This window comes from Polypterus senegalus, chromosome 1, assembly GCF_016835505.1.
Source record: "Polypterus senegalus isolate Bchr_013 chromosome 1, ASM1683550v1, whole genome shotgun sequence".
Taxonomy (NCBI): Eukaryota; Metazoa; Chordata; class Cladistia; order Polypteriformes; family Polypteridae; genus Polypterus; species Polypterus senegalus.
In genome coordinates this window covers 34,611,295-34,635,120 of record NC_053154.1, presented here as the reverse complement: position 1 = coordinate 34,635,120, position 23,826 = coordinate 34,611,295, and the positions used below count along the sequence as shown (strand labels likewise).

At 42.9% G+C, this 23,826-nt stretch overlaps 2 protein-coding genes across 2 annotated transcripts in view; one reads left to right on the top strand and one right to left on the bottom strand.

The window, feature by feature from the left end:
* Positions 1 to 13,048: 13,048 nt before the first annotated feature.
* On the top strand, positions 13,049 to 14,783 carry nop10 (NOP10 ribonucleoprotein homolog (yeast)). Its single transcript, XM_039745970.1, has 2 exons — positions 13,049 to 13,193; positions 14,351 to 14,783. Exons 1-2 carry the CDS (start codon positions 13,140 to 13,142, stop codon positions 14,489 to 14,491), a joined length of 195 nt encoding a protein of 64 aa, XP_039601904.1. The 5' UTR covers positions 13,049 to 13,139; the 3' UTR covers positions 14,492 to 14,783.
* Positions 14,784 to 15,180: 397 nt separating this feature from the next.
* Positions 15,181 to 23,826, bottom strand: part of LOC120524087 (NUT family member 2-like) — a 46,158-nt gene continuing 37,512 nt past the window's right edge. The window contains exon 5 of the mRNA XM_039745948.1: positions 15,181 to 15,639. Coding sequence (XP_039601882.1) covers positions 15,481 to 15,639 — 159 coding nt within the window. The 3' untranslated portion in view covers positions 15,181 to 15,480. The remainder of the gene's footprint in view (positions 15,640 to 23,826) is intronic.

The window sequence follows — 23,826 nt, the reverse complement described above, 5'->3', positions numbered from 1 at the left end:
GTTACACGGCAAATTGGTTAAATGCGTATCGATAGGCTATGCTGAAACAGTTGGTGGTGATTGAGCGGAAGATGAAAACATCAATTTACAATATCATGAAGAATATCTACAATCGTTAACACCGTCTCGTAGAAAGAAGGATGTATCCAAGAAAGGTAATGTAGTACATCTTCAGGGGATAACATTAGACAACAAAGGAGATCTTGATAAGCCATTCTTATTAAAACGTTAAGATTAGATTAGACAGATACTTCATTAATCCCAAGGGGAAATTCACATAATCCAGCAGCAGTATACTGATACAGAAAACAATATTAAATTAAAGAGTAATAAAAATGCATGTAAAAAGCAGACAATAACTTTGAGTAACGTTAGCATTTACTCCCCCGGGTGGAATAACAGAGTCCCGTTACAATAGCTTTTGCAAAAACAATTAACAAATCTCAGAGTCAAACATTCGAACAAATCATTTTATTTAATAGAGAGAAAGAAACGAAATTCAGTCACGGGCAGTTATACGTTGGATTGTAAAGTCCAAACACAGAATCAAAATTCAATACGATACTGACAATAATTTAATTCAAAAAATTATTGTTACTGTGGTTTTACAGTAAAAGTGTATGTCTAATAAGTATTTGTGTGTTAATTTCAAAGCCAAACAGAATGAAATGTATAACGCAACGAATAAATCTAATGCAACATGAAACATAGTTTTCATTCAATTTATTACGTTTTACTATTTTTTACTGTGGTTTATTAGTCGCTGTAATGTAAAATTGTTAGCTGTATTATGCATATGTAACAATTCCCATGAAAGTAACAATCTGTTTAAATTGTACATCCGCTTCTCCATACGCGAGTGGCAGAGCCGCAAAGTGGCTACCGCGTAGCGCCCGACCAGCGGTTGTCAAGCGAAGCGAGCAGAGGGCAGAGCCCCCAAGTACACGAAAAGAATATCAATGAAGGCTAAATTTGAGGGTAAAGCAAAAGCCTTTCAAGATAATCTTTAGAAAAACAGCATCAGGTTGAGATTAGAAGGGCCTACTTGCTACCACACTACTTGCTCATTTTTTCTGTGTGTCTACAGTTCTTTGTGAAGCACCACAGAGTAAAACATGTGGACTTTTGAGGAATGATGAGGAGCACTTAGTCAGCCTCGACAAAGCAGCACAGGTCAGCCCTGCTGCCTCACAAATTCCACATCCTGGTTCAAATCCTGCGCCCAGTCGATGTCTGTATGCCATTTGCATGCTCTCTCTGTGTCTTCTTTTGGGTACACTGGTTTCCTCACACATCCCCAAAGACTTGTTACATGAGCTGAATGGCGATTCTCGATTGGGCCCTGTCATAGTCCGTGTCCTCAGCCCCTCACAGCACTAAATGACAGTTGGTGGTATTTGTGTTACTTCTTCTCAGGCCTTGCTTGTATGTTTCCGTGCATCGTGTCACACCCTACAAATACTACATACTGCTGAGACTCGCCTTCAAACTGTCAGTGCAACAAGTCCAACAAGAAAGTCGAAAGACAGCTAAAAATAATAATCAAACCTGCATAAAGTGGCACACATCCACTGTGATCTGCGGCCTTTTTGTTTTAACAGACTGTGTCGAATGGAATTAAAAGAACAGGTTGGCATACCCCATAAACAAAAGGCGCCCCTATTTTGAGGTGACACCAACCACCATGCTGACGTCTGAGTCTCCTTCCATAATTCATGTCATTTTTTATTGTTAAGTCCCCTCAGGGTTTGCTTGTTGAACTGTCACGCCCTTGTTTGCTAAGTCCTCTTGTATCTTGTGCTTTTTCAGACCATTTCAAAGTTAAAGTCAACTTTATTATCATATACAGAAACAAAATGGCAAAGCCCCGAGCCCACAGTGACGAGACAACACCACGCAGCATGTGTACACATTTAAAGAGGCAATATGAGAACACACTTGAGTGCCACAGTTACACGCAGACATGTCAAATGCAAAGAGACCGATTTCATCATAGTGGGAGAACATGGGGGGCCACATTGTATTGAAAGGTCTGTTTGTTAAGAACTGTCACATAACCACGCAGACCTGGCTCTGTCTCTGAAGTATTTATTGTTTTCCAGATGGCAAAATAATGAAGAATCCATGAGGAGGTGAGAAGGGTCCTGGACAGTGCAGCAGGCCTTACGGACACAGCCCCTGCAGAACGTGTCTTTCTGAGAAGGGAGTGGCACCCTGGTAATCCTCTCAGCTGACCTCGCTATCCTCTCTTCTCTTACAGCTAGACATGCGGCAGTTGGAGTACCAGACCATAATGCAGCTAGTCAGAACACTCTCGATGGCATCTCTGTAAAATATGGTGAGAATGGGAGACGGGGGGCTTGCATATCTCCTTGTACTTTTGGTAGTCCTTGATCTGTGTTTGTCCCTGGCCTGACTTGTTCATTTCTTCTTTTGAACCTGTAACTACCATACATTACCAGCACCTCCATTAATGATATGACATGTCTGTCCAAAAGTGACCAAATCTGACCAGAGCAGCAGTTTGGGTGTTTTTTAATGTGGTTTCAGTCTAATTTGATGTTTATTCCTACACTGGGTTTTGCCCACATTCCAAAGATGTGCGTGTTTGACTTGGCAAAGTGTGAGTAAATATGCTTGTGCTGTCGTACAACAGCCATTTGTTTACTTCAGAACACGTTGTCCACTTGAAGCTAAGTATGTTTGAGCCCGGCCAGTATTTGGATGGGAGAGTATCTAGGAAAACTTGGGCTGCTGCTGGATGAGGTGGTGGTGAGACCAGTAGGGGGCACTCTGAATTTGCAGCACAGTGCCCCAGTGCTGTAAACATGGCGGATGACATGTAAAACCATGGTCCTGACTCTCTGTGGACATAAAAGATCTCTGGGCATCCTTCAGAAAGAGCAAGGTGTATCCCGATGTCCAGGCTAAAGTGCCGACCATGGTCTAGTCCAGGGGCCCCCAACTCCAGTCCTGGAGGGCTGCAGTGGCTGCAGGTTTTCATTCTAACCCTTTTCTTAATTAGTGACCTGTTTTTGCTGCTATTTAACTTCTTTTGAATTCATTTGAATTGGCTTGCTCTTGAAGACTCAGACTCCTTAATTCCTTCCTTAATTAGCAGTCAAACAATAACGAGATACAAAATGAGCCAAAACATGACCGGCAGACCGTGTCGACCATACAATATCTGAAAATAAAGAAAGATGAAGGTCTCAGTAATGTTGATCTGCTCAGATCCCCAAAACATTTTACCAATGCTCTTAGAAAAGAGAAAAGCAACAATTCTGGAACTTTATGGTATTGCAGAATATTGCAACAAGCCACAGAATTAAAGAGCGGGTTTAATTAACGACAAGCAGTGGCACCTCATTAAGCTGCAGGTTGGAGTGAAATTGGTTTAAGTTTGAGGCCCTGACTTAGTTTGTCTTCCGTTGGCTCACTCATTTCATATTTCATTTCTGTTTGGGTTCCATTTAAGGAAAGAAGTGAAGAAATTCAGGGGAACAAATCTTAAAAAAAAAACAATTCAAATGAATTCAAAAGAAGTGACTTAGCAACAAAAACAGGTCACTAATTAAGAAAAAGGTTAGAATGAAAACCTGCAGCCACTGGGACCCTCCAGGACCAAAGCTGGGGACCCCTGGTCTAGTCGTTCTGACCCCCTAATCATCCCCTGTCTCTAACTGGCTATCTCTCTCACCATTTCACCACCTAACAGCTCATGTGTGGTGGCGCAAGAATGGCTGCCATTGTATCATTTGGGCAGATGCTGCACATTAGTGGTGGTTTAAGTGGCCCCCCCACTCGCTAGGGAAAGCACTTTGACTAGTGAGAAAAGTGCTACATTCATGTAAAGAATTATTGTCATTATTATTGTATTTTTATGTGAACAACCTGTATTTTTCCATGGCATATATACCTTTAACTTTACACTGGAGTGACGTTCCCTGTAATTTGCTGTCTTAGTTTTGCCTCAGTATAAAATGCTGGATGTTCAGTTACAACTGGAGCACATACAGTGCCTTGCAAAACTATTCAGCCCCAAAAATATTTCCACGTTTTAATGTGTCAGATTGTAAATGATCTACAAAACAGCGTGCATGATGCCAAAACAAAAGAAACAAACTGAAGACTATTCAACAATTTGCAAAAAAGGGTCAAATCTAAACTGTTTGATCCAAAGAGTTTTCCCACCCTATAAGGCTAATTTTGCTGAGGTGTCATGTTTTACACGACCAACTACTGATGATCTCGAACTGTGTAAGAATGGGGGGGGGGTTCATTTGTTCTCAATTTATTTATGATGATTAATCCCCTCTTCTCCAGGCAGGGTTCAACTGTAGCAACAAGGCAAACCTAAATAAAGGCAAAAAAGAGTTCAAAACAAGTTAGGTGTAATTATAGATAGGGATATAAATATGGGGAAGGATATAAAGCCATCTTAAAGGCACAGAACATACCTCAGAGGTCAGTCCGTCATACAGAAGGGGACAGAATATGAAAGTACAGCCACACTGCTGAGGCCAGGCCACCTCTATGAAGGGGCCACTGTGATGCCAATCGTCACCCTGACTGAGCTGCATAAGTCGGTGACACCGACAGGAGAGGACATCCATGGCTCAGTAATCACCCAAGACATTCCCCAGGAAGGTCCTCGATGGAAGATAGGAAGGAAGAAGCCCTCAGTGAGAAGGAAAGTGACCAGGCCTGTAAAGAATTAGTCAAATATCACTGGAAAGAGTCAGCAAAGTGGTGGCACAAAGTCTTGTGGTCTGATGAGGCTAAAGTGGAAGTTGTTGGCTTGGACATTAAAGAGTGTGAGAGAAGTAAATGTACTGTAAAATGCGGCTGGGCAGCACCAGGTGGTGGAGACAAAGAACTGGCAGTGTGGTCAGGATTGATGAGAAGACGAATGCTGTACAGCGGGCATAGCTCCTGGATGAAATGCTGCTCCTCTCTGCAGGTTGACTGGGCAGAATGTTTGTTGACAGGACAAGAAGGCAGAACACACTTCCTGAGCAACGGGTGCAGTGGAGGGTCCTGGAGTGGCCCACTCACAGTCCCATTGAACATCTGTGGCGAGACCTCAAAATGGTTGCCCACCGCTGCTCCCCATCTAACCTGGCATAGCTGGTAGGAGTGGGAATGTCTGGCTGCACCCCATTGTGCAACATTAATAGACACTTGTTGTGAGAGCTGCGAGAGGTGGCTCAGTCAAGTACTGGAATACTTGCAAAGTGTTGACATGTTAGTTAAAAAAAAAAATGTTTAATTTAATGGTTTCTAATTTTCTTTCTTTTTTAGGTGAGGGAGACATTATTCTTCAAGAGGCAAGTTGGTTTGCAGCAGAATGGTAACAAAAAAAACAAAGACACTGATCCAAGAAAACAAGCCAAGATACGACCTATGACATTTACTTATTTGGCTGAGGCCTTTAGCTCAGGCGACTTACAACATTCATGATTACAACTGGTGACATGTCTTTTGGTCTTGCAATTGGAGCTCATGCAGGTCAAGTGACTTGCTCGCCGTCACACAGTCTCAGTAGTGGGATTTGAACCCACAGCCTCAGGGTTTGAAGTCCAAATCCTTAGGCACTACACCACGTGGCAGTAACAGCAGAGTGCCTGCTTTACAAATTCCCTGTCAAACGGTTCAAAAACTCGGGTGTCACGACAGTCAGTTATGTGAAAAAAGCATTGAGGAGGCTGAATACATTTTGAAGGCACACAGTATCGGTTAAGTGACTACAGGAGGGGGCCGAGCAGCCCAAGACCCCTGCCCTTAACTCACACGCCTGCTGTCATGAGGGCACAAGCACAAAATTTAAGTTACCGTATCTACTCGCGTATATGTCGGGTCTTGAAACCCGAAAAGTCAATCATAAAATCAGACCCCGACTTATACACCCATTCAAAAATACGATAATTATTCTTTTTTTTACATCTTCTTGCTTTCTCCAATCTCACACCAGTTTCTCAGACGCATCAAATTTTGTTGCAGCAACGCAGTTACCAATTTCTTTCGCCACTTCAGTCAGTCATTTCCCAACCCGCTATATCCTAACACAGGGTCACGGGGGTCTGCTGGAGCAAATCCCAGCCAGCACAGGGCGCAAGGCAGGAAAAAACCCCAGACAGGGTGCCAGCCCGCCACACGGCACACACTAGGGACAATTTGGGATCGCCAGTGTACCTAACCTGCATGTCTTTGGACTGTGGGAGGAAACCCACGCAGACACGGGGAGAACATGCAAACTCCTGGGAAACGAACCCAGGTCTCCTTACTGCGAGGCAGCAGCGCCACCGTGCCACCCCTTTGCCACTTCAACGACGTTTAATTTAAAACCAGCTTTATATTTTCTTCTGATCGAACGCTCCATTGTAGATAAGGGATGCTCTTATGATAAAGGTGTATGAGGGTGTGAGATACAAAAAAACACAAAACAGTGCAGACATCGCTTCGGAATAGTTTGGTATTACCGTGTGGTCACGTAGGCACAATACATAGAAGAAAAAGGCCGTGTGCTCCGTGGTTACTCTCTGAGGTGGGCATCAGCGCATCATAATCCAATAGCGTGAGTTTTCCACATTCGACTTATATGACCGACATTATAAAATACCAGAAATTATACAGTAAAATCAAGCCCTGACGTCCTAACTTAAACACGAGTTTATACAGTATTCAAATTTATCATCGGGCAAAACAGCAAGTCTCAGACTCCACTGTATCCTTTGAAAGACCCCTCAGCCATGTTGGCAATCATTGCTACCTCACAGTTTCACAGTCCCAGGACTGCCAAGTGGAACAATCAGCTTTAGAACAAGCAAGCTGGACTGAGTGCGGTCCTGCCAAATATACATGTGAATAATTTAGACCCTCACCATCAGTGTAAAGAAGGAAGAAGTGGATGATGGGAACATTAGGAGATGAGCCAGTGACGATAGAATGGTAGGACACAGTAAGAGGAAATTGAAATGAGCGGCCGTAAGAAATGGACATCGGCGGTGAGATTCAAATGAAGAAACTGTTAGCAAAGAAAGAACAACAAAAGTATGCTAAAATAAGTTATTAGGAGATCAGTTTCTAAGATGAGGAACTAAGTCAAATCAATCCTTTCAAAATGGCTTTGTTGATAAAAAATGAAAATTGAGGATACATGTGAACAATTTATCTAAGGGTCAACTGTTAATACTAAGCACAGAAACAAACAACTCTTTAAAAACAAAATGTAGGAAAAATTCAGAATGCGTGCTATCTGGCGGCCGACCTGACAGGAAAGAGGGGACATACAGTATGGAGTTTATTAAAGTATAAAGTTTAGAGGAAATGGCTAAAGCTAATGAAGAATGTAAAAATGGGTGAGGCAAAAAACACTTCAGTGCGGCAGAAATGGGACAGACGTTACACTGTTACAGTGGTTTGAAGGGACAGCCTGGTCCAGGGTGACAGTGGGATGACATCAGGGGTCAGCTCTGAGCCCTTTGCTGTTTGCAGTGGTGATGGACAGATGAGGTCAGACAGGAGTCTCCGTGGACTGTGATGTTCGCAGATGACATTGTGGTCTGTAGCGAGAGTAGACAGCACATCGAGATGAACCTGGAGAGATGGGAGTAAGACGGAGAACGTGTGCGTGAATGAGAGGGAAGGAGGTGGAATGGTGCGGCTGCAAGGAGCAGCGGTGGTGAAGCTCAACGAATTTAAATACTTGGGTTCAACAGTCCAATGCAACAGAGTGTGGCAGAGGAGTGAAGAAGAGAGTGCAGGCAAGGTGGACTGGGTGGAGAAGAGTGACAGGAGAGCACTAGAAGGAAAGGTCTATAAAATGGTAGTGAGACCAGCTATGTTGGAGACACTGACATAAAACACAAGAGGCAGAGCTGAAGATGATACGATTAACAAGGGTAGACAGGATTAGGACCGAGTATATTAGAGGGGTACATGTGACAGTTTGGTGACAAAGGGAGAGATGAGCGGGAAAAGAATGTTCAAGATGGAACTGCCAAGCAAGAGGAAGGCCAAAGAGGGGGTTTATGGATGTGGTGAGGGAGGACATGAAGGCAGTCGGCATGGCAGAAAAGACAGGGATAGATGAAGACAGACGATCAGCTGTGGCGACCCCTAAACGGGACAAAATTTGGATTTTTCCACCCCTTTGGTGTTTTAAGTGGCAAGGATTGGGTCAGATAGCTGTCGCTTGTAGGAGTAAAAAAAGACGTGAATGTGGGAAATGTGGAGAAGCGTAGAAACTGAGATGTACAATCGAGGAGGAAATCACAGTGCTGAATATGCCAAAGGAAACTCACAGAGTGAGGGCTCTGCAGGGCATCAGCTGAAGCTTTATGTCAATAAAAGAGAAGTCAGGTAAAGTGGCATCTTTTATTGGCTAACTAGAAAGATTACAATATGCAAGCTTTCGAGGCAACTCGGGCCGCTTCTACAGGCAAGATGTACAGCCAATAGTTAGCCAATAACAGGTGTCATTTTACTTGACTTCTCACTGCATTCATAATGGCCAACACGCTACAACACCCTAGTACTACTGTCAATAAGGGAGAAAGAGAAATAGCTGCTATTAGAAATGGAAGAAAAGAAAAAAAACTAACAGGAGAAAAGAGCATACTGTATGAAGCCACACATTAGTGAAGCGCAAGTTGACAACTCCAGACCTGCAGGTGGCAGCAGCGCACCACTGAGTGTGAATCTGCCAAGAAGACCAAAAGAGACAAAGAAGACGCTGGTGGTGGAGAGAAGTGAGTACACGTCACGCTGTGGGGAAAAGAAAGCCCTGAAAACTGCCAGGGATGGCGAGGTCTGCAAGGGTTACAGAGTCATTTGTTAAGTTTCTGGGGCAAAAATGAGCCACGGTGAAGGGTGAAGTGAGATCAAACTTTAGTAATAGTCACTAATACTCCCAGTAGAGACGTTAACATGAGGAATCAAGGAAAACACAAACCTAATGAATGGAATGCTGTTTGTTGTGATCTTCTGTATCCTTCTTCTCAAACAGGCCTCCAGACTGATGATAACTCGGTTATGTCGACCACTTTTGTGAGTCACTTTGGATAAAAGTATCTGCTAAGCAAATAAATGAAACCGTTATCTAAAATAGCTGCAGAATGCAATGCAATAAACATTATTCAAAAATGAGACGGGTACAAATACAAAACAAGCGATAGACAACAACTCCAAAGGTTAGCTTCCTTTTACCCTTAAATCGGAAAGTGATATTACATCACTACAACCCACACATAGAAAAATAATGAAGCAGTAACAACACAAAATTAAAAGAAACCCAAACGGCACAGAACAGCAGCTGACAACGTGGAGGGAGGCGATAACAGAAAGCAGGCAGACGGCTGAGGGAGTCACGCCGTTTCCATTTAATGCTTTTCACCGTGTAATCCGACACTTCATTTACTTCATTGGAATTATAATCCAATTAATATAGCATCTTTAGAAGTGCCCCACAACGTCTTTCTGTAAACTGGTAGAAGAGATGCCCGAGTCTGGAGAGAGGCAGGAGACGAAGTGAGAACCCTGGTGTGGCTCCTACCTTGGAGACACGGGCGTACTTTGTGGACTCCTCTCTGTCTTCGTTTTTAGTCAAAGACGCCATCTTGTATGGGGTTGTCTTGTGTGTGTGGAGATCTGCCACAGCTGATATTCACTTTGTTATCATAAAAAGGCACATCCTAAAATACAATTCTCTACTGCACTCCACCCAATTCAGGGAGGCGGGGAGCCGAGGCCTTTTCTGGCAACCCTAGGAGAAGGCAGGCAGCACAGCATTTCATGTCTTTTTTTGTAACAAATGTTGTATCTATTTCTAGATATATTTAAGAGTTTAATACAATTCAACATACATTACCCAAAACAAAAAGTAAGTTAATTCCAATCAAAAATACAATCAATCCTGTAAATCAGGGATCACCAAGTATGGTCCTGGAGGACCCTCGTGGCTGCAGGTTTTCATCTTAACCTTTTTTTTTTATTGAGTGTCCTGTTTGTGCTGCTAATTAACTTCTTGTGAATTCACTTAAATTGAATTGCTTTATTTAAGATTTCTTCATCGTTCCTCTGAATTCCTTCATTTCTTTCCTTAAATGGCACCCAAACAGAAATGAACTGTGAAGTGGGTGGGTGAGCCAAGAGAAGACCAACTAAGTCAGGGCCTCAAACTCCAACCAGTTTCACTCCAACCTGCTGCTTAATGAGATGCCAATCCTTGTCGTTCATTAAACCCGTTCTTTATTTCCATGACTTGTTGCTGCTCTCATTGTGCATTAGCACACATTTCTGAAATTGTTGATTTTCTCTTTTCTAAGAGCCCTGGTCAAATGTTTTTGGGACCTGAGCAGATCAGAATTCCTGAGACGTTCATCTTTCTTTATTTTCAGATATTGTATGATGGACACCAGTTGTTTTGGCTCATTTTGCATCTCATTATTGTTTGGCTGCTAATTAAGGAAAAAAACAATTAAGGGGTCTGAGTACATCCATCCATTATCCAACCTGCTATATCCCAACTACAGGGTCATGGGGGTCTGCTGGAGCCAATCCCAGCCAACACAGGGTGCAAGGCAGGAAACAAACCCCAGGCAGGGTGCCAACCCAGCACAGGGGGTCTGAGTCTTCAAGAGCAGATCAATTAAAATGAGTTTAAAAGAAGTTAATTAGCAGTAAAAATAGGGCACTCATTCAGAAAACGGTTAGAATGAAAACCTGCAGCCATGGTGGTCCTCCAGGACCGGAGTTGGCGACCCCTGCTGTAAATCACATAAAGCGTTAAAACTCATTAATTTAACGAGGACTAAACCCATCCTTCCCAGTGCCGAGAGCTGATCAGTCCTAACAGTCCCAGCGAGTTCATCACTAGATAGTCTAATCCCATCCAATAATACTCCAAGCGTCACTGTGGAAACATTAGGAATAACTGAACCCAACAGTAACTGAGAGGCAGGTAAGCGCTAAGTCGGGGCAGGCCAAAAACATAACCCAGCGAGGCCAGAGCCGCAACCAGGGTCAAATCCCCAATAATATGAATATAAGAGAGGATCAAAAATATCTGTGCATGATGTTCAAGTCAAAGATGAATGACGGCCTGCTTTGAATGCTGTGGAAACACAAATTCCACTCCTCGTCTGAGATCTCGACAGAGAGAGAGGTAAGTAAAACAAACCGTGAGCGACAGTGTCTGATAAAGTCTGGACATCCTTCGAGATGCTCCTCATTCCCTCGGTCATTCATTTGGCTGACAACTTTCCCCAAAGTGACTTGCAGCCTTTGAAATACACTTGGTTTTGGAGCACAGCCAGGTGACGTGACCTGCTCGTGGTCACGCAGTGTCAGTAGCGGGATTTTGAACCAAAGTCGGAACTGTCACGCCACACTGCCGGCAAACTGCATTACTAGTGAAATTATGTTCAAGTGCGGACATTGAGGAAGGATCAGGGAGGTTAGGCAGATCCTTTTCAGCAAAGGTTAAGGGTACGGAACAGGAAAACGGGATTATATCAGACATCCAAAGGAAATCTACACAAGGCAAATTACTCCTCGAATTCATTTTTTGTAAGAAGCACTCACGGACAGAGAGCTCTCACAACATTTAGATTTGTAGTGGGCAGCGCAAATGTTAGAAAGGCCAAAAAAGAGCAGAGGTACTGCCAGGCCGTGGCGCTTCATACAGTAGCTGAAGTTATCCTCGGAATCTGAAACTGCCTTATTTTTAGATCATCCATGAGAGACAACACAAGTTAAGTTCTTACAAAACACTGATTTGGCAGAAGGGAATTCTGAAGTACTACCAGAGATACATTTTCTCTTTTTTATGGAATGACTGATGGAGTGTGTTCAGCTACTGTTCTACGTACCGTAGCGGGTTTCATATTGACCACAAAAACATTTGGGTTTTTCTATATTCTCTCATATATATTTTCAATTAATGAGTTACGGTATATTGCAGTTCTTATCCCACTAATCACGGCACCACAGAGTGATGATGTGTTGCATGTTGATTAGTATATGCAATTGAGAGTTTCAGTGTATCCTATACATGTGGCAATAAAGACCTGATAAACACAGACCCTAATAATAGCCCGAAAGATGCCTTCCCACCTGGTTTGTTGGGTGGGATTTCCCCTTAAGCCCAATTCGTTTAGGCAGATGTATGTAAGCCAATTGCCAACATGGCAGAGACACTTTAGAAAGGGGAGACTCGGTGCAGTACGTATGGGAGGTCTTTTCTGCAAAAAAGGAAATCAAAACAAAAATCAAAATGAAAATACAGTGAAGTCTACATGCAAGAATGCTGCAAAAATTATAAATAACACCATTTGCAATTTAATTTTCAAATCTATGCTGCAAAAATGAAAGGTACAACGCAAATAAGCACTGGCGCCACCTGCTGCTCACTAAATTTTCATTTTCCACTTTGCATTTTCTCAATATGCAAATAGCGGGTCAATGGGCGGGGCTTTGCATCTCGACTTCCCACAATTCTTTTGTCTTGAGTGTTTAACAAATAAACAAGAAAATCTGTTGCCGAGTTTCTGTTATTTTTCCCCTCGAAAAAATATTGTACCCAATAAAAGAAGAAAATCGGAATAAGCCGACTTCAGCCACGTCCCACACGAGGTATTTATTTGGTGGTTTTAATTCGCATAAAAACACGCAATGTGAAACGCACACAAACTAAATGGAAATTCAAACAAAGTAACGAACCATCCCCTGATTCGAAACAAAGCAAACGGACTAGAAGTGTGGAAACGCCTCGGCTTAAGTGTGCGGGATAACAAAAATTTTATTAAGCGAAGAAAAAAAAGGACAAACACACTGAAGACACCACAAAGTGGGTAACAACGAGAGAAGGCCTGACACTTTTTCGCACATATTCCTTAAACAGCATCTTCTGTTTTATGGGCGTTTAGATACTCTTGCTGCTTAAACTAAATGCCAAATTACCCGGCGAGCTGATAGAAAATAAAGTGACGCAGTCTCCCAATGAGCATTGCGACAACCGGAAATTACGTATATTTGTTGAGCCGCCGACGTGACGACAGATTTGGCGACACGCGCTATTGTGTAGAAGAACGTGCAAATTCGTGTTTTGTGTCACGTGTAAATCCTTTAAAGAAGTCATGTTTTTGCAGGTTTACCTCAATGAAAACGGAGATCGGGTGTATACTTTGAAAGTAAGTTTGCTTTTATTCGTGACCTGTGCAGGTAAAAGCCTTAGATTGCTTTTTTTAACCTCGTGTGCTCTTTGCCAGTTCACGCGGTGTGCCGTGTCAACTATCGGCTATTTTTCATACTTCACGGATTTGTTAATTTGTTGTTTATGCAGTTTTGGGACATCGTTAAGGTCAGCTGGCATAGCAACGTGACCGACGTGAACAAAACGATGTACGACCTGTGTCTGGGGTTATGCGACTGCTTGCTCGGTCATGCGTGATTTCTTCTGGGCGCCCCGGTTTTCCTTCAAGTTTGGATCCACATTTTCTGTAGGGGAGTGTGGTGTATGTGTAAAGGGTCCTGGCCCCGGTGTGAGTGGACGGGATTTCCTCCATTGAGGCTTCACGCAAATAACATTGTCCACGGCATTCGTCTCAACTATTATTTATGAAGAGGAGTATATTTTACACACGCTGCTGAAGTCTTGCTATTAGTGCAGGGAGTCAATACGAGCTGGGGTTCAACGCGTATCTGCCGTTGACGTGTACGTTCCAGTAACCCTTCGGAGCTTAGCCGCTAATTGGCACTTTAAGGGGTGCCCGATTTCCTTTGCGTTTCTTGTAATTTCAGTGAAGTTTCAAGGTTGAAGTTGGTGTTTCTCTCGGCGCCTCTGCATTGTCTGTACTAATATATATGGTTGTACTGACTGAAACCCAGTTGTTTAGAACACGGGGGGGTGTGCATATTGGCTTTACCCGCTACTGGGCAACGCCCGGACTTCCCTGGATGGGACAACAGATCAAAACCATGCAGTTGTTTGATTGAAACACGCACAACTTTCATCTCATTTTACCTCGGACAGGAAGGGTGTCGTAGTGGTTAAGCCATTTGGATTTCAAGCCGAGAGGTTGTGGGTTCAATTCTTGCTATTGGCAGGTTTGACTTTGCGCAGGTCAGTCCTGCTTGTGCTCCAGTTGGGAAATGGGCACAACTGTGCAGTGACCCGGGGGTCGTTTGAACTTCAGGGCATTGCCTGCGTTTAACCCCTGCGCTATACAAAGCAACTCATTGCTAGATTTTTGACGATGTCTTCCAACAACTCCTTTGTATTTAATGAACCTTTTTTTTAATAAATGATTTGGTAAACTGATTTTTTTTTTTTTGTTCCCCCCTGTAGAAGGCGGATGCTAATGGACAACCCACAAGTTCGGCGCATCCAGCGCGCTTTTCTCCAGACGACAAGTACTCTCGTCATCGCATCATCTTGAAGAAGCGCTTTGGTCAGCTCCTCACTCAGCAGCCTCGCCCAGTGTTATGAAGCCAGCGATGGCACAGATCCAGACATTATTCTACTTTGTCTACACACATCCTATTTTATCTTTTCTGAAGAATTGTGATGGCACAGAGAATTGGAGCAGCACAAGGAGGACTTCACCAGTTGGGCCAGATTTGTGCTGCCCATTGTCCTCGCCATACTGGACCATCTCACCTGTAGTGGATGTTAAAGACCATACATTGTCTACACAGACATAGCTAAAATGAATTGCTGTTGGTTTACATCTCAGTGAAGTGTGAATTCCTACAATAAACATTTTTTTATTTACAAGAAAGTGGTGGATGGCCTGTGATTTGATTATCTCAGATTGTGATGTGTGACTACTTGAAATGAATGTTAATGTAGTGAATAACATAAATGTATAATATTTACACACCAAAAGGGTCATGTGACTGCTGTTATTACAGTATGAACTTTAAAGATTTCTTCCAGTTGTAGCATCTCTTTGACAGAGCAAATGTGTTTTGAAAGACATTCACAGCACACCATATCCACCGTCTCCAACACCAGCTTGTCGCACCTTCTGCCTACAATGCCAGTTTTTAACAGGTAGCCCAGTGCCCTCCGTGCCAAGCTGAGTAGCGCCTTTATTTTGTACAGTCCTGGAGGTGAAGTGGTTAGCACCTTTCAGAGCTCAGCGGCCAGGGGGATCTTCCTGCAGTATTGCTAACTGAGAAGCCATGTGTAAAGCTTCACCCTCATGTGGCACTGGGGGGGTTTGGCTTGCTTAACCATATTTTATCGTATCTGTTGGTGTAATCTTTACATTTTTATCCATAACATTTTAGGTCTCATATTTTAATTTTTTTTTAAACTACTGTCACACTTTTGGGGAAGGTTCAACAAAAAAAAAAGTTTGTATATCAAGATGCAGTCACACATCAATCAGCATTGTATATGAGAAAGAAGAGGAGTGCATGTCATGGAGCACAGTGTGTTCATGTAGTCGCACTTCCTGAAGCATCCCGATCTCAATGGTCGGAGGCCACGTTGCTGCTCAGCTTCACTATGAGGACCCGGCAGTGTGTCGCAGCATAGGTAACGGAGGGCGGTCTGAACGGATCCTCCAGAGGTCTGGCAATGGGTCCAGTGCTGGCAATCCAAGGGCCGGGGTGTGGCATCATAGGACACTGATGAGAGAAAGACAACAGGAAAGACTTAACTGGTTATTAAAAAGTAAAAGAGTCTCAGTGATGAGTGGGCTGCACTAACAGCAGGACTGCTCCATTTTCGGGTACATACAGTAACCCAGGGTTTGGGGCAGTCTACATTTACTTGACCCCTTTATCCATGGCAGTTTACAGCAGTTGGTTACATTTCTTTTGTTTTGCCAGTTAGAGCACAGGCACGTCAAGAGGCTGCTCATGGACACAGTGGCAGTAGTGAGATTTGAACCCACCACATCAGGGTTTGAAGGCCAAAGCCTTAACTACTGTACCGCACTGCCCTAAAATTCTGAGGTCCCCTCATCATCAGCTCATCACACCAGGCAATTGACTTACTTGGCTTGAGAACTTGTGGTCAGTATTGGTGCTTTCCTGATGGCTCATGTGCAGCATGAGGACAGTCCGCACTTAAGCAATGGCCTCGAGGCAGGACGTGGCTCTTATTACAGCTCTGATCCAGTAATGAAGACATGGCAAGCTGACACTATTTGACAGTTTCTTCAAAGATAAAGGAGGCCAGCTTATCTGATTTATACATCAAGCTGTAATGCAGATATGGGACTTGAGAACTCAGTCGGTCACCGGCGGCATCAGGTGCTGGAGGAAACTCACAGAAACATGAAGACAACCTGTACACTCCATACCCATAGCGCCCATGCCTGGCATTTGAACTGAGGACTCTGAAGCTGTGCAGCAGCACTAACCGCTACACTGTCCAACCATCATTTAATCTTCCATCCAGTTTCTAAGCAAAACTGCCCAGAAAGGCAGGGGTGGGAATCGATTTGTTCTTAAGTCAATTTTACTTTTTGTAAAAAAATGATTGATTTGTATGGATTGCAATAAAATTAATAAAACTTCAAAAAAAAAATGCCCAGAAATCCCTTTTCCCCACCAACTCATTAATTGGGGATATTATGGTGTTCCCAGGCCAGCTGAGCGATAATCTCTGCTGCATGTCTAGGGTCCACCCCGAAGTCTCCTCCCACGCCCAAAACACCTCGGCATAGAGGAGCAATCCTAATGAGATGCCCCAAATCACCTCAACTGACTCCATTCAATATGGAGGATCCACAGCTCCACTTGGAGCTCCTGCTGAATGTCTGCATTCTTCACCCAATCTCTAAGGCTGAGCCCAGGCATTGTGTAAAAGAAGCTCATTTCTGCCACTTGTGCCCATGATGTTTTTTTTTATGGCCATAGCTGAGGGTACAAATACAGACCGACTGATAAATCGAGAACTTTGCCTTTTAGCTCCGCTCCTTCTTGACGTGATTGATGAGTGTGCCGTTCTCATGCCAATCTCCCACTCCCTTCTTCCCTCAGTTGTGAACAAGACCCCAAGATACCTAAACTCTTCTGCTTGAGGTGGCACCTCCTTACCAACCTGGAGAGGGCACTCCACCCATTTCTGTCTGAAAAGCATGACCTCAGACTTGGAGGTGCTGATCCTCACCCCAACTGACTTCACACTCTGATGTAAACCATCCTAGTGCACCCCTGAGGTCACCACCTGAGCCAACAAGACCACATCACCTACGCGGACATGTGACCCCTTCAAGTCACTCAACTGGACCCTCTCCATCATTTGGCTGCGCCTGGTAATTCCATCCACACAAGTCATGAACAGGACTGGTGACAAACCTGCTGAGTCCAATTCAGGGTTGCATGGGTTCAAAGACTCTCCCTGCAGCACTGGACTTTACCCTGGGTGGGATGCCAATCAGCCCAGAAGAGGCCAATTAGTGCAATGTGTCAAGTTTACCAGTCAGTCCATAACCACAGAGTGAAAACACTGGATTACAGATTGTGTGGCGAGTTTGCTGTTCCGAGGGTGTTTTATTGTCTAACACATTAAGACACACAGTCAAAAAATGTAAAAACGAAATCCGTCCATCACAGCGGCTTTCATTCTGAGGTGAGTCTGAGCAGACATTGGCCTTCCTTGGCATTGTGGATTCAGTGACAGTCATCATCACACAATGGCACTCTGCAGCCGTGATCAATGCCAATGTGATGTCCACCAACAGTCTCCGCTCTTGATGAGCAGGGTGGACGGCTGAAAGCCGGCAAGGTGATGGATTACGATCTGTGAAATTACTTGACTCGGAGTGGAGGGAGGTGGCAGTCTGGGGAATCAGCTCTTTAAAAAATGACCCAGTAAGCGGTGGATCGATAAAGAGACTGCCTGAAGGCTATTATCATTCAGGCCTAAATCCATAAAAATATCATTTCAGAATGTCGAGAGAGATCGAGCCAATACATCTCCGGGAGACAACGTGAAAAGGAGAAAACACGACGCAGCCATAACTGAAAAGTAGGGCAGAGCTAAAGAAAATGTGAGAGGCAAAAAAGTGTGTATCAAAGTGACAAAGTATTAAGACTACTGGAAATGTGACACGGCATGATGTCATGAACTCCTCCTGGCAGCACTGGGGTCAACCAAACACACATCAGAGCCAAAGTTTGTTTCCTCATCACCTCAGGTCAAGAGTCTGGGCGTCATCCTCGACAGTGTCTCACATTAATAACATCGCCCGGTCTGCTTATTTCCACCTAGTCGATATCAATCGCATCCGCCCCTCCCTCACTCCCCATACCACTGCCATTCTTGTTCACAGTCTTGTTACTTCTCGTCTGGACTCCTCTTTGGTCTCTCTAATAAAGCTCTTCATATGCTTCAGTTAGTCCAGAATTCTGCAGCTCGCATTACTCGAACCTCATCTATTCACCATATTACTCAGGTCTTGCAGCAGCTTCCCGATTAAGTTTCAAATTGATTTTAAAATTCTGCTATTAACATTTAAGGCCATTCAATACCTCGCCCCTCCATAGCTGTCTGACCTTCTTCATGTTGCCATTCCCTCCCGTAACCTTAGATCCTCTTCCTCCATCCACCTGACCGTCCCTCTCGCCCGTCTAACCTCCATGGGGGGGCACAGCTTTTAGCCGTTCTGCTCCCAAGCTCTGGAATTCATTGCCTACTGAGATTAGAAATAGCAAATCATATTCATCTTTCAAATGTAAACTTAAAATGCATCTGTTTAAAATGGCTCTTTCTTTATGATTACAGTGATTTTAATTTTTATATCTTCTGTTTTTTCTGATGTTTTAAGTTTGTCTTTTTATTAATTTATTGTTAATTTATTGTTTGTTTGGTGTCCTTGAGTTCTCCGAAAGGCGCCTTGTATAAATAAACTGTATTATTATTATTATTATTATTAAGTGGCATTGCCAGTCAATCAAAGTAGCGTTTCTTTGGTAAAGAGGGAGGAAAACCTGCTCAGGCGCACCATGGAGTGAAACATGTCTGAAGGAGAAGATGTGGAAAATAAAATTTGAATTTTTACTAAGAATGAAGTCCAGTTCTGCAACTGTTCTCAAAGCCACAAGACCACGTCAGAGAGTCAGAGGGACTGGGGTCTCTCCCAACAGCATCTGACTCAAGGCATGGCTACAAAATAAAGAAGAGAAACCAAACCTTGAAATAAAATCTGAAGGCACATGACAGCTAACCATAAAGGAGGAAGTGAGGAAGATATGAGCAACCTTGGCCAGTGCATGCGAAACACTGCAGATTCAAACTCACAGAGGCACATGAGTCCCACTGGAAATGATCAGTGAAAACATTTTGCAAACTGGCGTGCCATCTGGGGTGGTCCCTGCCTTGAACCCAAAGCTGCCAGGACAGGACATGCAGCCAGACAATGGATGGAAAGATTACTCTGTGGGGAAAAAAAACACGGCGAACTTTGTAAAACGTCAGTGAGAGGTTAAACAGGACATGTGCGGTCAGAAAAAACAGTGGAGATAAAAGTATTGAGGACCACTCATTCAACATTTGTAATGTTAAAGACACTGACATGTTTTATGGGACTTTCATATTTTCTGTACTAAGAGTATGTAGTACGAGGGTGTTGTACCGTGTTAGCCATAATGAATGTAGCGAGAATTCAAGCAAAATGACAGCTTTTATTGGCTAACTAAAAAGATTACAATATGCAAGCTTAAGAGGGCAACTCAGGCCTGTTCTTCAGGTGAGATGTAAACAACCCGAGTCGCCCTCTTAAGCTTGCATATTGTAATCTTTTTAGTTAGCCAATAAAAGCTGTCATTTTGCTTGACTTCTTGCTATACTAAAAGTGAAAAACACAACTCAATAAGCTTGTCACTGACTCATCGTCATCAAGAATTAAATAAAGGGACTGTGAACAGGCTTAAACAAAACTACAAATGTAGAGATGGGGTTTAGTCACTAATAATAATATAGTAATATAATAATAATACATATTATTTATATAATATATAAGCGCCATGCTCAAGGAACTTGTTTAAAACAGGAGGGTATATGTAACATTAGACAGAGACGTCTCCTGAATGGAACACTAAAACAGATCCATCCATCCATTATCCAACCCACCATATCCGGGGGTCTGCTGGAGCCAATCCCAGCCAACACAGGGTGCGAGGCAGGAAACAAACCCAGGGCAGGGGGCACACACTCCCACACACCAAGCACACACTAGGGCCAATTTAGAATTGGCAATGCACCTAACCTGCATGTCTTTGGACTCTGGGAGGACATGCAGACATGGGGAGAACATGCAAACTCCACGCAGGGAGGATCCGGGCAGCAAACCCAGATCTCCTTACTGCGAGGCAGCAGCACTACCCACTGCGCCACCGTGCCGCCCACTAAAACAGATAAACACAGGATATACAAGGAATTAAAGATGATAAATCAGAGTAAAATACTAAATTCAACCCTAAAAGAAAAGCCTGAACAAATGAAGTCATTTGTGATATAGCAAACAAAAGTGGCTGGGACAAAGCTGGTGTCAAGGGTAGTTACTATTGCCGTAACAGTCGGGATTATGGCATGAAGGCAGGATTTAAAAAGTGTGGTGAGGATGGGGTTCGGTACACAAGTAGTCGGCCTCACTTCACAAAGCAGGACATTAATAAATAGATGTGACTGGTGAAAACGTAGAAAAGGAGCTGGCTGGAGTGGGAATAAAACCCTTAGTTTATCGTGGCCACTTTCTACTATTCTGCCATAATGTGTGTCTGTTAGTGCAGCCCTTTGATGGGGAAGAGAAAGCCTGGATATGCCCAGTGAGGCCATCCTCTCAAGGCGTTGGCAGCTGCTTTCATAGGCCGCCATTCTGAATTGTACCATGGAGCCGAGTGCTTAAAAGAAACCTCCTTATATTAAGGATCTGTTTTATCAAGTGGTGAATGAAGAGCAGAGTTAGAATAGTCGACAAAGTTATCTAGTGTTGATGGACTTGGGGGAAGACAGAAAATTTTCAGAAATGCAATTATTAAGTATTAAAATGAAGGTTTCTGTTTGCTCTTAAGAGTTGGGAGAGGTAATTAGACACTGGAAAGTACTGCTTTATGGTCAGAGAGTCCCAAATCACTGCTACTAGTGTTGTCGACAGATGTACAAATCAAAGTCCAATAAAAGACCACCATAGTGAGTAGGAAAATCAACATGTTCCACAAAGTCAAAACAGTCCAGTAAGGACAGGAATTCATTCCTCAGTTTAAATATCAATATGGATGATGGAAGTTGCCAAGAAGAATGACTCTCCGGGAAAGTAAACTTAAGTGGGTTAAAAGTTCAGTCAGATCAGTTAAGAAAGACCCATTGCATTTTGGGGATGATAGACAACAATAAGTAAGTCAGGACCGGACTTCAGACCAGACTTAGTTAGAATTAGTTTAAGAGCCAGACACTCAAAAAAAGACAATGGGCAGTCAATTGGGATTCTTTTGATGCTTAACTCGTATCTAACAATTACTTCTCAGAGGCTCGTAGCTCAAGACAACGAGGAGTTACAGTAAACATATCCGGGTGGTGTTGCTTCTGTGAGAGGCGGTTCTTGGCAGAATTCTGGTAAGCAGATCATATCAAGTTTGGAGTCTGTAATGAATTCTGATATTGCCAAAGCTTTACCTTTAAGGGATCTTGAGTTAAACAATGAAATGTTAGCTGATGAGGGTTCATTGTGCACAGATCCATAGCCAGAGGTTATTTTAGCATATTGAGAGTTTGGCACACTGATACTCTTATTTCCAAAGTCATTAGTAGGATGGCATATTCCTGAACAGATGCTACCGGTAAACTTCTCATTTGCAGCCAAGTGGTGGCGACAACCTGACACCACGAAGTAAAAATGTTGTGCGCTGCACGATGCCAGTGTACTTTAGAACATTCCAGTCTGACCACTGCTCTGAACAAACTGTTTAATGTGAAGGAGTTTATCACAAGAGTATTTAAGCATAGTGTAGAGCAATGCTTATCTGACAGAAGCAGAGAAGCAGTGTAGCACAGAGTGGAGTAGGTGAGACGGGGAGGGTGAGGTGGCGCAGATGAGTGACAACATTAAAGCATCAAAAAACAAATCCAGATGTTACAATATGCACATGAAAGGCAGCTACTAGAATTCGAAGGATCCAGCATACAACGCTGGGTATTACAGGCTTGATCACCCAAGAGCTAAAAGCCAGGTGGCTGCAAGTGACAGATCACTTCTCAGTCATTCCCAGTTGAAGCACATATAGAAGGAAGTTTGTAGTTTGTTCCTAGCCCCCAGGGCCTGCATCCTAGCGACTGCTATTCAAAATGGCAACACCAATGCAAAAACGCGATGATGTTGAGGTCAAACAACACAACTAGCTGGGGAGCAGTCCAGTATGCTCACTGGTACACCCAGCAGAGGCACACTTAATCCAGCCAGATCCCAAATCTCACCCAGGGACATCAGGGGTTGACATGCATCACAATGGGAAATTGGCTAGACAGTAACTGTAAGTCCCAAAGTACATTAGCAAAACCTGCCAACAGGGAGAGAGTAACCATCAAACTTTGATTGTATGTAAATGGCAGACAAAGAATCATTATAAAATAGAAGATTTATTTTGAAAATAATCTATAAATCCATAATACTCCAAAGAGCAGAGACAGCATAAATGGATAAACCAGAAGACAATCTCATAGCAACACAAATAACCAAATCAGAATCCAAGAGTTATGGTTAAAAAACAGAGCAGAAGTCAGAAATCCAGAGAATCAAATAAACCAAAATGTTTCAATAATCACAAAGAGAACTCGCCATCACCAAGCGCAAACCACAATGAATCGCATCAGACCACTGGGTCTTTATAAGGCTTGGAGGCAGTTCAGAACACAGACAGACGGGTGTCCCTGTCTCTTGGGGAACCATCCACAGAGCACAAGGGACAAAACAGGACATGAATACGCACATAGAAACATAATTACACAGAAATTATATATTAGGAACATAAAACAAATAACTATTATAAACTTTACAAAATAAGACAAAAAAGAAGCATAAAAAGAACACACAAAACATGAACTGGTAGACACAACACTGACCAACCTCCAAAAAAAATAGTCTCCTCTTGTTTGTGAAAGTTTTATCTTATTTTATTGGAAGCTAATAACTAAAGACACTAATTTAAGTTTGGATCATATAAAGTGGCTCACATATTTGAAGCAAACCTAATCCTTTGATTTAAATTGGCTTCAGATTTATTTTATTCATTTAAACCTCACGAATACCAGCTTAATTCCCGCCAGTGTGATTCTGATCAACTCACCTGGCTGAGCTTTAAAAAATACATAAACAAAAAGTAGTCTGTAAACCATTGTGAACACTTTCTGATCTTGTAATGATCACGTCTGTTTTATCATTAGGGATGTGCTGCAGAGTTTCAATTAGGTAGTGGGCTGCATGATTTTAAAAAATGGTAAACTATGCCCATTTGTTTGTATGGTTGTTTGATTTTTTAAATGTTCTTCCCCTTCCTTACATGCTGCTAGCCCACTTCAAAGATGTCAGCCTTCCCCATATTTGCCATTCAGAAGCCTTTGAAAAATGTCAAATATCACCTGAACCAATAATGGTATTTAAATTATTCAAAAAATGTTTTTCTCAGCATAAACTGAGGATTTTATCATATGCCCTAAAATAATATTTTTATAGCACTTTAAAGAAAATAAATATGTGGCTATCAATTAATTTTTGTGATTTTTTTATGCATCACAGAAAAGCTACACAAACCTGTTATTCATACCATAGTGACCTTGTTACATGAAAAACATAAAACAACTGAAATCTT

What these genes read in the sequence shown, in the direction of transcription:
- nop10 (XM_039745970.1), top strand. Translation starts at nt 13,140, where the DNA reads ATGTTTTTGCAGGTTTACCTCAATGAAAACGGAGATCGGGTGTATACT. An exon ending in ATCGGGTGTATACTTTGAAA is followed by an intron (nt 13,194 to 14,350) that starts GTAAGTTTGCTT and finishes TCCCCCCTGTAG; the next exon opens with AAGGCGGATGCTAATGGACA.